We start from the raw sequence: 13,926 nt of genomic DNA, 5'->3' as shown, positions 1-13,926 counted from the left end.
TCATTAAGAGAATGGCAGGTGATGGGCAGATTAGGAAGGCTCAGCAGAGGCAATACGTAATGAAGACAGTTCAACCTTACAGTATTCTTCCCTGTCCCACTCACCCATCGTATTTTACTTATCTCACATAGCTTCAAACCACCTTCTTATTCTGCTCAGTCTTTCAAGTGGAAGCATAACTTGGGGACACAGTATAACGTGAAGTTTGGTTTCTGAGAATATACCCCCCTCAGTATGGTTTGAAAAACAGAAATGAGAACACACTGCTCCCAAGACAAGTTACAGGCATTATAGAAATAATGAGAGCTCCATATGCTGTGATAATTTTAATGAACTTGGTGGAAAATGGTTTATTGTGCATCTGAAACAGTTGAAACAAATCCAAGGGTGATATTTAATGCACGCCATTTCTCTATCTCCATTCTCACAGGACTGCAATACTAATGTAAAAGTTAATACCAATTAAGTCTGTGGGGATGGACAGTCCTTTTTTTTATTCCATACATTCTAAGTTATTTATTGCAGAGCTAGTAATGTCTCTGTTTACTATATTTTCAATTCATACATGGAGATACAGAATAAAGCATATGTGCACATGCAGTCTCTTAAAATGGCAACATGTAAATGATGAAACATTTCCTAATTTGTACATGGTTAGGAAGAAATAGATAACAACCTTTCATTTGAATGAAAATGACCTAATTCTCAATCACTCTAATTAGGCACGAGGAAGTCATCTGACATTTACTTTACAACTAATGTTCTAAGAAGCTGACAATTAACCCTGATATTTCACATGATAATTTAAGTCTGTTTTGCAATTACCCTCTGTGAGAATATATACATTGCTCAGTGTAAGAATAGCTTGCATTTTCTCCGTCATGAGCCAACCTTTGCCTTCCACATCGAGTACTGCATGTTCCCTTTCTGTTTAAGACACTATGAATTGTCAAGCTCCAAGATCCTAATGTGATTTTTAATTGGTGATGTTTAATTGGTTTATCAGAGGCGGGTGCATTTGAGAGGTCAACCATACAAGCGAATAGGCTAAAAACACATGGGCAGCGCTAGCATCAGTTGTAAGATAAATACAGTGTATGGGACATACAGTATTTTGTTTGCTACAGCTGCCTAATTAGAGTAGGTCAACAAGGCCGCTTCCAATCAAATGAAGTGTCAAACCTTTCTATCCTATCTTCAGGGTATTGATAATGAGTACATGGCATGAGAGTTAAACATGTAACAATACGTGTAAAATATGCTCAAGGTCACAATGTTTGGCTGGCATACTTAGCAAACGATTATGCATGTCACTGACAGAGGCAGGCTCATATATGATTAATTTTAATATAGAAAGAAATAAACAATATAATTGAGTCAACACACAAAAAGACACACACACATTCTGGTACACACAGATTTGCTTATACACGCCTGATTTACTGCAGCTGCATTGTATGTATGTCACTGAGATGAATTTTGCATTTTGAAATACAAAGAAGTTTGCACAGACAGGAGAAACGTGGTTTTCAAACATTTGGGTCTTGGGGAATAGTACATGTACATTTGGTTGCCAAAAGAAAGAATACAGAAACAGAAGAAACTTTGGATCTCATGTGCATCATCTCTTATTTACTTGGTTAGATGATTTTCTTGATGACAGATGACAATTAGAGAGGATGTTCCAGAACTGTGGTTTCTGACTGTGGGCTGTGATACAGTCCCGGTCCAGTGGGATTCCACTGTTGTGTTCTGCTTAATAATCCAAATCCTCTAAATCCCCTTCGGCCCACTTCAGTCCTTTGATTGCTCCTTGTATTTTTATTACGTTATACTCCATTTTCATAATCTGGTGCGCAGCAATCTTATGGTGCGTGCTGGAGAGAAAAAAAAGAGACAGCCTCAGTGCTACATACTGCCCTACTAAGGTCATTCAGATTACAAGGGTCACTCTCTAATCCGTAAATCTTGGTATGTCTGCGCCCAATTTGAAAAAATAATTCTTGGAGAAAAATTACTGTATGGTAAACTGTGGCAAGCTGCACTCATGTGTATGCACATACATTAGATTGCGTGGGATGTGTGTGCAATTGCTAATGTAAATATGCCAGAGCTAGCTCATCCATTTGTCTGCTCTACCACCTGGGAAGATGTCCGTAGGCGACAGAGGACAGATATTCACTTTGCTCAGTCACCATGGATCATGCAACACAACCTTTTGAAAGAAGTAATTCATTCAGTGATAAGCAAAACAAAAAGGGAGGAAAAAGAGCAGTGTCAGCGGCCATCAAGATGGTAGAGTGTGATAGCAAAGTTTAGCTATGTAATCAGTCTACACATGCACTTTATGCAAGGCCATGAAGTGCATTTCAAAGTCCATTGTGTGGCGGGAAGGACATAAAGTAGGGAACACGTTTGGAAATTGTGGACGAGGTAGATGAAAAATGCAATGAGAAGTTTATTTATATTTAGTAAACAATTTCAACAGTCTAACCCAGGTAAATAGTTGTTAAAAACAGGTTTAGGTTTTGCCAGATTCAAATTCAGTTTCATTATGCATAAAGTGATAGTTGCGTGTACAAAGAACTGCTTAAAAAGAATGCAATTTCATTAAACATTAGTAACTTAGAAGCCTTAATATCCTATATTGTGTCAATTAAAGAACACATATAGCTATAATTTTACAACACTGTCAGGTGACTCTCATGTGTCCTAACATGATTACACTTAATGTGGCAAGATTTATTCGAGCGAATTCACTGAATACTAAGATTGTAGAGTTCACCTACAGAGTCTGCCCCTTTCTATCTCCCCTTATTTTTTATTTTTTTTTTTCACTCAACAGCCTGATGCCAAGGGTAAGATATACATCTGTCTCATTTCTTGCTTGTCAGCCCACCATCTGGTGCAATATCAACATTAAAGACAGGAAAAATGATATCATACTGTCAATCACAGACACACGCGCACATACACACTAGTGAGGAATGCACAAGTTACTAAGACCATAGGTGATGGACATCTCACAGACAAATTAGTATTTTTTGTTTATCCATCAATGTGATGTTTTGTCGGCTGACTACAGATGTGAAGCCCTTCCTCAAGACCTCAGTTCAGTTGAGATCAAGACATCAGCCGCAGCAAGTAGCTGTTTTTGTTGTGAAAAAGCTATGACAAAACCACCATAGACTGTCTGCTCAGCACGGCACACGGACAAAGTTAGCAACAAGCTGATGAACATAATGGAGCATTTAACAGTTTTAAGCGCCAGGCATTTTGCTTAGGCATTAGTAGAGACTAAAAACGTTACATTGCCTCACATTCACCAGGTGGCCAGAAACGTGATTCCAAGTGAACGACAGGGTGACAACAGGCAACTGTTTGCCAACAAATTCACCATATCAACAAAAAAGGTCAGCGTTGTGTTCACGGCTTGTTACTGCTGCCCCCAAGTGGCCAAAAAAAGTCACTAATTAGGGAGTGCGGGTTTATCTGAAAAGACTCCATCCATCCCCTGCGACAGAGATGTGTTTGTCACATTCTGTAGCTCATACAGACTGAGCTTTATGTCGGCACATTAGGGACAGAAAATCCCTAGAACATCTCTCTACTATTATAAACACAATATTCATTTCTGAACGTAAAAATAAATAAAATATCTGTCAAACAATTGTAACATTTGATTACTGTCTCAATTTTCTGCCGTGTTTAAATTATAGCTCTGCTACTTGGTATAGGCATTTGTGCTCAACAAAGACTTGCAAGAAAAAAAAAAGACACTTGAGGTTTCTGATGAGATGTATCTTTTATCTCCTTCGATGTTCTTTGCTGAGCACTACCTCATTTGGCTCCTTGGAATCTTGTAAAAGTACTATTAGAAACAACTGGAACAATTTAATGACCAAAAGCAACAAAAAAGAGGAGAGATGTTACTCATTTTGTTTTCAAGAGCAACCTCTTCAAGTCTCTGTATTTTAAAGCAACCTCTACACATCTGAATAGCTTCATTATTTCTTTTGACAGTAGTTTTGGAGTAGGCAACAGGAACCGCTGCTGTAGTCTCAGTACTTTTTTTTGGAACAGAACAAGGACATGGTTTAGGAAAAATGGCCATGAAGGTTTTTCCTTCAAAAGAGCCTTAAAAGAAAGGGGAAAGAAAAGAATTCATCCTTTTAATAAGTTAGGCATGTCACCAGCTGCTACTTTAAAGAAGTAATATGTAAATGTGTTACTTCAAATGCAATTAAGCCTTCTTTTGAGCATTGCATCAACCATTACGGCTGGTAGAACATATTTCATGTGTGAAAGCCTGTCTCAATGCATTCTGTCACTGCAGAATGTCTGTGGGCCACAGGGTGTTAAATATACTAGTATGAACTCATGAAGTTAGTACATGTGAAGGTCCACGTCAATCAAAACTGGAGACTTGCCCAACAACTGTTATGTTATCCACAGACAGCAATAAGTAACAGATGTTAAAAAACTGACATTGTTAATGGCTGGTTGGTCTTGTGATCCCTAACTTTGCTTGTTTTCTTGTGTGAAGCAATGTAAGAGGAATACATCAAAACAGAGTACAGAGAGAAATACTACATACTCTGAAGACTGACACACAAATATGCAATTTTTCACACATAATGTGCATGCAGACATTTGCATCAACATGCACACAGAAACGCACACACACACACACACACACACGCACATCTACACACATGCCATGAGTGCATTTGCTCACTTCTCAAATGTGTCTTTCATTTGAATCCTAATTCTCTTGCAGGTGACAGAGACACGGACGGGGCCACTGGGATGCAGCAGCTATGACAATCTGGACTCGGTTAGCTCAATCCTTTTGCAGAGCCCTGAGAGCAAGCTTCATCTGCAAGGTAAACAAACCCAGCCTATCAATATTTTCCATATGCTGCCCCGTGATGTACATAACACGGCAGCAAGGTCAAACCCCATTTTGGCCTCTAAAATTAAAGGACATCTTTAGTCATACATGAAATGCTCATAGGTGGACTCGGGGAAACAGTTTGTGCCTTCTCAGAAATTAAATGTCAATGCATTTTTTAATTGGGGCTGGGACTGGGATGGATCTGCTTCGTAGTCCCCTCTGGGGATTGTGATACAATTCTCTGTGGTTATAGATGTCTGCTCATGTTCTAATGTGATTGTGTACTTAAGTCCCTCTTAAAGCTCTGATCAAAGACAGGCCTAAATTCAAACCAGTTGCATGAAGTGTGCAAAGTATTCAGACATGAAAGCAGAAACTAGCAATCTCCATGCAAGTACAATGTATAATAAGACACTTACAAACAGCATACAAAGGCATTGTTACACTTATCAATATAAGGGGCGAAGTCTGATTTATTTGTAGTTCATCAGGATGTATCTTAAGAATGTGTTCAACACATAGACGAGTCACTTTTAGTACACGTACTCCAAAATGAATCCACTAGCATTTCACTTACGGATCATACATCAGTGGATTCAAATAGCAGCTTTTACCCATTAGTGGTTAAGTTCTTTTTTTAGCAAAAATAGTTCTGTCTTACACATTGACACATGTAATAATTAGCCTTAGAGAAGGAAATGCTAGCAGTGACAGTCACCCAGGGGAAAAAGAATGATGAAAGACTGTGTAACTGTGGTCAAGCGTTTGAACAGAGTGATTGGTTCTTTGATTTATTTGAATTTACGCAGGTTATTAAAACCTATTTGAGAATCACGGAGGCATATTTTTAATCCAATCCCTACTAACCCTCTTCCTTTCCTCATTGAAGGGATCATTACTCGTCCTCCAAAATCAGTGAATTAAGTGGTTTGTCAAAGAAACACTTTTAAGTTCTCCACTGCTACTAACTCAAAGGACTCTATAGGATTTTAGAAAACCTTTATTGTCATGCTCCCAATGTATTAGCCTTGTGCTTTGAAGACTGTTTTGTCACCCAATTGATAGATGACAGGCCTGAGAGAGATTCTTTCTTTTGGCTTGATAATAACCCCGAAAGAATGGAAAAGCTTTTCTGATTGGTTTGTGGCTTAGAGATTTGTATTATAGGCCAAATTATATTGGTTCTGTGTGTTTATGTGTTATTGTGCAGGCAAAGGGCAAGGAGAGTTGTTGAGAGTTCTCCTGCTAATGCGTTCTTTTAAGAGTAATTATCGTTTCTGCATTTAATTTGAAAGACAGCTGATGTTGTAACTTTTTCAACAGTCATAGTGCACTTCAAAGGGATGGCACTTCACACAGCCCATGAAGTGGCATGGAGTCAATGGAGAGCTTTTAAGCAGTGCTACTAGAATGTAGTATATTTATAATGAGATCCAATCATTTAATTCAGCCTACAGTTTTCGTTCTGTCATTAACACAAATGCAAGCACAACATTTAGAATTCTTTTACCTTTTAGTGAACCATATACTCCTCTCACATCAAGCCAGCCTTGAGCATTTTTAAAGAATTTATTGTCCTGTTTGTATAAAATTGACATAGGTTAGTTAAACTTTTCAATCACTTGGGTCACAAGCTCTGGTTTGCATTGAGTCCTACATTGGTAGGATTAATGCTTAGGATTTTTTATATTGTTCCCAGGAAATTCAATCACCTTCAGAATAGTGTTATTTTTCTGAAACAACTGGGAAGTGCATTATAGAGCAATTGGTTTTCATTCTTGATCATTAGGGTCCTCTCTTTTTGAAAAATATGCACTTACATTAAAATGCATGAGGGTATGTCCATAGGCCATTTTTCCTCTGTGCCAACAAACACAAGCAGATGACAGAGAAGCACAGAGATGCTCTATGCTTTGATATGTTTATCAGTACTCCCAGCATCTAACAACATTTGAAATCTCAAAAATGACATGCTGTTGAAAGTGTTCAGTCATAAAACATTGGAGGGTGTATGTGTGGTGTTTGTGCAAATTATTTTATAAAAGAAGTAAAGCATATAATTATTTTTAACAAAAGAAACAGATTTTTCTATGACTAGTGTTTGATACATTTGCTGAATAATTTTGAGTCTGGTTGCTTTATAAGCATAATGTATGAGCACTGATAGTTGGCTGGTATAGCATTGCTAGGTGAGTGCTAAGTGGCTGCTAGGGAGTTGACGTATAATTTCTTGTTGTTCAGGCTGGTTGTTGGGGTGTCATAAGTTTGTTGGTGGGTGGTTGCTGTGGTGCTCTGTGTGATTGCTATGGTATATGAGGTGGTTGTTAATGAGATCTCGGGTGGTTACAAGGAAATACTAAGGGGCTAGAATGTATCAGAGGCTAAGGTGGAGCAATTACATTAGTAGAGGAAGCAGAACATTGAGTTTGAATGATTCAGTATCAGAGAGAATGATACAAAAAGGGGCTACGGCGCCCTACCCCAAACTGATGCCTCCTCACTACCCTTTTAGTAAGTGTCAGTCCATATGAAGTCACATTCAAGTTGTTAATGGCAATCTACACTAAAGAACGCAGATAAATTGTGGAACTCACTCAACCATGAGCAGTATGCAGTGCTTTGCTTATTTGGCTATACGGTAGCCTATGTGCTCTTTCCCTGTAAATTTGAAATATCCTCAAATAATTGCCATGCTAAAAATTATAAATTTCTTAACTGGAGTATGCATATCCAGAACTTGTGTTTACTGTATTTTATAAGATATTGGGGACAAGGAAGTGTACCCCTTGGTGATGTTTTCCCTCTTCAATTTTATTTAACCAATCTTGTGTAAATCCAAAAAATCAGTTTAAGAAAATAGTAAGAAACAAAATGCACATGACTGACAAAAGCAATATTTGGTGAGGTAGCCAGATAGAACTTTTTTTTTCACCTTAGTCCCCAGCATGTGTGCTTTCATGTAAGGGCAAGTGGAGATGGACAAGTCACTCCATAACCAGAGGACAAGTCACTCCATAACCAGAGGACCACCAAAATGAGATCCCACCAGGTCCTCATTTTGGGAAGAAAACTGCTTTTAAAAGAATGAGAAGAGCTGATGTGACTGGCCATGACTGATGCCAGCCCCCAACTAACCCCCTATAACCCAGTGATAATGTATGTATGATAATAGATTCTCCTGATCTTTCCTGTTGTTTAGTTTCTCCAATGTACAGGTCTGTGCATTCCTCACTGCATTGGATTGCGTAAACTACGTTATTCTGCTTGTGCCTGGGTATTTTGTCCTTAGGGTGGACAAGTATTTGCCCGCCGAGTGTTACTGGGTTTGAAATACACAGAGATGTTAATGTTTGTAGAAGATCTTCCTGAGTTTTTCAGATAATCCAGCAATGTAGGGAATGACAATGTTGTTTCGTTTATTGCAGTTTTCTTCTCTGTCTGCTCTGCCTCTTTTTGTGGTTTTGACAAAGGCCTAGTTGGGGTAACCACAAGTTCTACGTGCATGATGCGTTTATGTTCCTTCTCTTTCCCCTCTTACCTTGTGGGAACATTCTGAGGCCGATGGTGTAGGTTTCTGATGATCCCCAGTTTGTGCTCCAGTGGCTGGTGAGAGTCAAACAGTAGGTATTGATCTGTGTGTGTAGGTTTCCAGTATACTTCGACGTTGAGGCTTGCACCGCGCAATCCAAGAAAGCTAGACTATTTCCACTGATATCCTCACGATTGAACTTGATTTTGCTTTCCACTGCTTTGATGTGTTCAGTGACGGATTCAACTTCATGGGTTTCGATTTTGACCCAGGTGTCATCCACATACCTAAACAAGTGGCTGGGGGCAGCTCCTGGAAAAGAGGTCAGGGCTCTGCTCTTTACTTCTTCCATGTAGAGATTAGCCACTATTGGTGACACCGGTGAGCCCATGGCAAAGCTGTGCTTCTGTCTGTAGAAACCCTCACTGAATTGGAAATGCTAGTTGGGTAAAGTGCTGTCCTGTAGCAGTTGTTTCCTAACTGTTTTGACTGCTTCTGTGGTAGGAATACATGTGAAAAGTTAAGTGACATCATAGGATACCATGGTTTCATCTGAGTCCAGTTTTACTTTTCCAACCTTGGCAAAGTCCTGGGAGTTCTTCATGTGATGTGAAGCCTTTCGGATGAGAGGCGAAACGTCTTCAAGAACTTCAAGTCCAGTTGCCTTTGCATGGCAGTTACAGAATACCATGACTTGGATGAGTGAGAATCTTCACAGACTTTATCTGAGTGCAAAATTTGCATAAATAGAAAATTGCAAATTTGGAACAACTTGTGAACCTCATTGTGGTTTCCTAAAGCAGCTTGATCACTTTGTATTGAAACAAAGCACAGTTACATTTCCTGACAGATTTAGTGTATCCATTGACTGGACTTTACATTCAGTACCAAAAAAATAACAGCTTTGACAGCATTGTCTTATGACGATGCACTATCCCTGGGGGAAGAAGACACTGGCTGAGACCAGGACGGCTCTAATAAGCTCTAGCAGCTCTCAGAACATCTAATGAACACCTACCATGTGTCTCATTTTAAACACCTGTTGACCTTTTACCAGACAATTAGCTAAAATGCAAGGTTTTGGCATTTAAACAGTGGGGATAATGCGGAAGATCACTGGCAGCGCTATCTATTATAAATTATGCACACCATGCAACTTTTTAGTTTAGAAATTAAGATTTTACAGTTATTACTGAATGCAACATGTTTTGAGACAAATCTTGTTAAGCCTAAAAAGAAAATGATTCAATCCAATGTCGATGCACCTCTAAAGAAAGATTGAACACCCTTGACATGTCTTAACAAAGCCACTGAAGATGTTTCTCGCTGGTTATATGTACCTGTTTACTCTGTCCACACTAGTATGATTTATTTCAAAATTCAATTCAATTCAGTCCAATTTTACTTACATAGTGCCAAATAATTTCATACATTATCTCAAGGCACTTCACAGAGTAAGGTCAGCTTGAGACCATACAATATCATAGAGAGAAATTCAGCAGTTCCCAACATGAGCAAGCACTTGGTGACAGTGGAGAGGAAAAACTCCATTCTAACGGGAAGAAACCTCTGATAGAACTGGACTCAGGATAGGCAGCCATCTGCCTTGATAGGTTTGGTTGAGAAGTAATAAGAGGAGAGAGCTACTTAGTTTTAACTCTGATGCAGTCACTTTATTTATTCACTCTTCTGCACAAATGTTTTTGTTTTTTTTGTTTTTTTTTTTTACGATAAAAAATCGTAAATGTCCTCTGAGGGACCTGTGGTGTATAGGACAGGTCCCTCAAATGAATGACCTCAAAGGGCAGTCAACATGAATGCATAAACCGAGTCCATGGAGAGGTTATTCATAGCCAAGACAGGCTTCCAATGTTCACATGCTAGAAACCAGCTAATTCAAATCCAGTGGATTTCACAGTAAAAAAACTCAATGTAGAAAAAAACAACTGGAGCTATTAATTGAAATTGAGCAATAACTAAGCAAATTAATACAAAATCAAAACAAATATGTTCCAGCAGCACATATATTATTTAAAGATACATTTTTAAAAAAAGATCAAAGATTTCTTTTAAATTGTTTCTATACATCTACTTACTGGATTTTTCACTTGCTTTTATGTATGCTATTGTGAGTGAGATGCATTAATGCATTCCTCTCTATTCTTTAACAGAATTACGACTTGATTTGAATGTTTTTCTACTTTTTAGTCTCTCTTAGTTTGTTTTTAATTTGGATTTGTTTCTTCCTACAGCGTGGGCATATGGTAGTTGGAGGTCTGTCTTAAATGAATAACTTCTCTTTGAACTCTATTTCCGTGATCACTTGGATTGCCCTGTGAGCTCACTGATTTGAATCACCTTTGCTACACACTACATATCTTCACTGTATTTTGAAAACCATGTATCTCCACAACTGGCATTTTTAACATTATCATATAAAAAGGATTCCTTTATGGTTTGTGGAAATTCTCCCACTGACTAAAGCATATTGTATTGTGTAAAAACAAGGCTGTTTTAGTTCAGCTCATGAAAAGTTGTCATTTTGGAGATACATGGTTTTCACAGGACTATGACACTATGGCACCCAGATGATTTATGCTTTTGCTTCTGAGAAGGAAAATGTTGATTCATAAAACTTGAAATAACAAGATTGCATCTAAAGTATAAAGGTGCATCTCTGTCCTCTGTTTCTGTGTGTTTAAACAAACCAGTTTTGACATAATGTAGAAAAGGTCTGTGCTCACAAAATTGGCCTGAAGTCTCAAAATTCATTTTCTCATTTATCAGCGTAGGAAAATAAAGAAGCAAAAAAGGTTTTAACTTTCAGCCCGAGGCTTTTTCAGTGTGCTCTCGAACTGAAGGAGGCCTCTGGCCTCTTTGTGAAGTTAATCCTAACTAAAGTATTCGCTGGCTACTAAAAAATAAAGATATTTTATTTCACTTCCATTATTCAGGTTGTTATGGTAGTTGAATGTAGCCTCCTCTGTCTACATGTATTTTCCTCTGCTGTCTGAACTGAGATTGGGTGGGAAAGTGTTTTTGAGACAAGCTGTCTAAATCACCACCTGTAAGGAAATGAAATGATTGTGAAGAAGTTTTGAATTTTAGCAGGTGCAAATGCAGAATCACATACAGTTTTATGCACATCTCCTTTTCTATATTTTCTGTTTGTGTGAACCAGGTGGTATGTCAGAATACTGTGTGTATGTGTTTGTGTGTGTGTGTTTGAGCAAGAGCTCTAGAGATCTCCCACCCTACTGGAGTCATTTCTGTCGAGCCAAAATGAGCCATGTAGAGACCTTTTTGTCAGGATTTTCAAAATTATTGCTCTGTCTCAGTTTTGTGTTTCTTTAATTGTTCTTCAGGAAGCTTTTTACTACATCGCTTTATCTATTCCTTACTCAGCCCATTTGACTATTATTTGCCTCTAATTTTCATTTTTTCTTTCATTTTCTACCACTATTTTTCTTCTTTCTCTGTTTTTAACTCTGCTCTCCATCAATCAAAACATTTTGTGTGTCTTTTTCTTATAGCGCCTTGGCATTTTCCCTCCCTAAAGTATGATGTCACTAAGTCTACACTCTAAACATGTGATTTCTGATTGTCTTTGACCAGTTTCAAATACTGAACAAAAGCCCTTTGTATGTATTACTATATGTAATAATACTACTGCACCCCATCCATCTTGGAAATGAATAAACTTATAAAAATCTTAATCTAGACCAGCTATTTTAATTGCTTATGAATTAAATAAGGGGATCACATTAGTATGCAGCACCATGTGAGTTACAACAAGGATGCTGTAATAGAAAACCCACTCTATTTCATTCTTCTAATTAAACTTTTAATCACGACTTTTTCTTTCTCACTTTTATTTTTTTCACACCCAACCTCAGCAATTTATCTACCTTGAGGCATACATGTAACTGCGAAACTTTGATGGAAAATATATACACGAAATTGACCACAAGCCTGTAACTAAATATTCTTTCTGCTTTTTGAATGATTTGGTTTGGTGAGATTAGCTTTCAAATGGTCCGAGACAGACTTCTGGTTTAAATTAACAGGCAAGAAAATAGGCGAGCTAGTAAATTTAGTTGTGGTCAAATTTCTCCTCGAGTCACTTTTGGATGTCTTTCCAAAATAACCGAATTTTCAAAAAGGGAATGTTTTTATTCTTCTCTCTTTCTCACCCCTGTGGTCCGCTCTTTGTGAGCTGGCGGGGCTGTGAGCTACAGATAACACAATGCGGATATGACACTCCCTGGATATTCCCTCTGCTTTCACTTAGATTTAGATTAGAATGCTGTAGTGGAATATGACATCAAGGGAGCTACCTATCAAAGCCCAAACTCAGTCCTCTTCTCTCCCACAGTTTTGCTTTGTAAAATGTTTGGCAAATTAACCAACGTCTTGTGCTTTTTACGTTTTCCTCCCCCCCCCCCCAACAATCATCAGAATTAAAGATGGCACTGGAACAATTTTTTTCACATTAGATTTCACGCATGACTTAGCAAAGCTTTGATCTATCAGACATGAAACTTTCCATTGCTTCAACTTAATATGAATGTGGAGGTTTCAGTTTTACATTTCGGCATGTTTAGCATTTGAGCGCTTGCTACTGTATATGCACCATTTTACTGGCAGCCCACTGCAGCATAAGTGGGCATCAGAATGTGCCATTAGCAGACTATTTGTGGACAAGCAAGAGGAACCTATTGATCATGACCCTGTCTGTCGACCAACAAAAAATTACAGTATAACCTTGCACACACTCATGACTGTGAACATGATATAGTTGACCTATTTTGTGTCCCAAATTATCAGCTAGACCAAAGACAAATCCTGCATCAGTAGCAAAAGCCATAAATGTGAACCAACTCTTACATTTTCAACGGATCCTGTGAACCATTGGAACATAGCTATTTTTTTTAAGAAATCTGGTTTGTTTATTCTCTGAAGTTCAAACTGAACGAAAGATCCGTACTATTTAGCTTTACTACAATTGGGATTTAAATACACTTTTGTTCTCCTGCATTCATTCGTTCTTTGTTTGTTTGTCGTCTCTCCAGGCAAAAACTTACAAACCCAATGATATTGGTTTTGGGTGGATTCTCACATTATACCTCCACTGGGACCAAGAAGTAAAAATAGCTTATTAAGGAGTGAGAACTAAATAAAAGAGGGAATTAGAATGTGGTAGTTAAATTGTCAGGATTTTAATCGTTTGCTTAGACTCTTATTATAGAGTATAGTTCATTTTTATTTTTATATTCTTTGTCATAGCCTAATTTGCTGCCATCTGTTAGTATTTATCATTTATTACTTTATTTAAATTGGTGGTATTTTTTTTAAATAGCAAAAAGTAGAGGCTTGTGGTATATTAGGCAAAGGATTGGAAGATTGTTTGCATAATTTGTATATTGAAAATAGCAAATTGGTTACATATATTAACTGGGCCAAAGAAACATGAAAGGCCCTGGAACATCCACAAGCCATT

At 37.9% G+C, this 13,926-nt stretch overlaps 1 protein-coding gene across 1 annotated transcript in view; it reads left to right on the top strand.

Moving 5' to 3' along the window:
• brinp1 (bone morphogenetic protein/retinoic acid inducible neural-specific 1) overlaps positions 1-13,926 on the top strand; it is a 137,210-nt gene that overhangs the window by 99,714 nt on the left and 23,570 nt on the right. The window contains exon 5 of the mRNA XM_040157712.1: positions 4,781-4,886. Coding sequence (XP_040013646.1) covers positions 4,781-4,886 — 106 coding nt within the window. The remainder of the gene's footprint in view (positions 1-4,780; positions 4,887-13,926) is intronic.

Source organism: Xiphias gladius, chromosome 20 (genome assembly GCF_016859285.1).
Source record: "Xiphias gladius isolate SHS-SW01 ecotype Sanya breed wild chromosome 20, ASM1685928v1, whole genome shotgun sequence".
Classification (NCBI taxonomy): Eukaryota; Metazoa; Chordata; class Actinopteri; order Istiophoriformes; family Xiphiidae; genus Xiphias; species Xiphias gladius.
The sequence above is the reverse complement of the archived record's forward strand: the minus strand, read 5'-3'. Positions and strand labels throughout refer to the sequence as shown.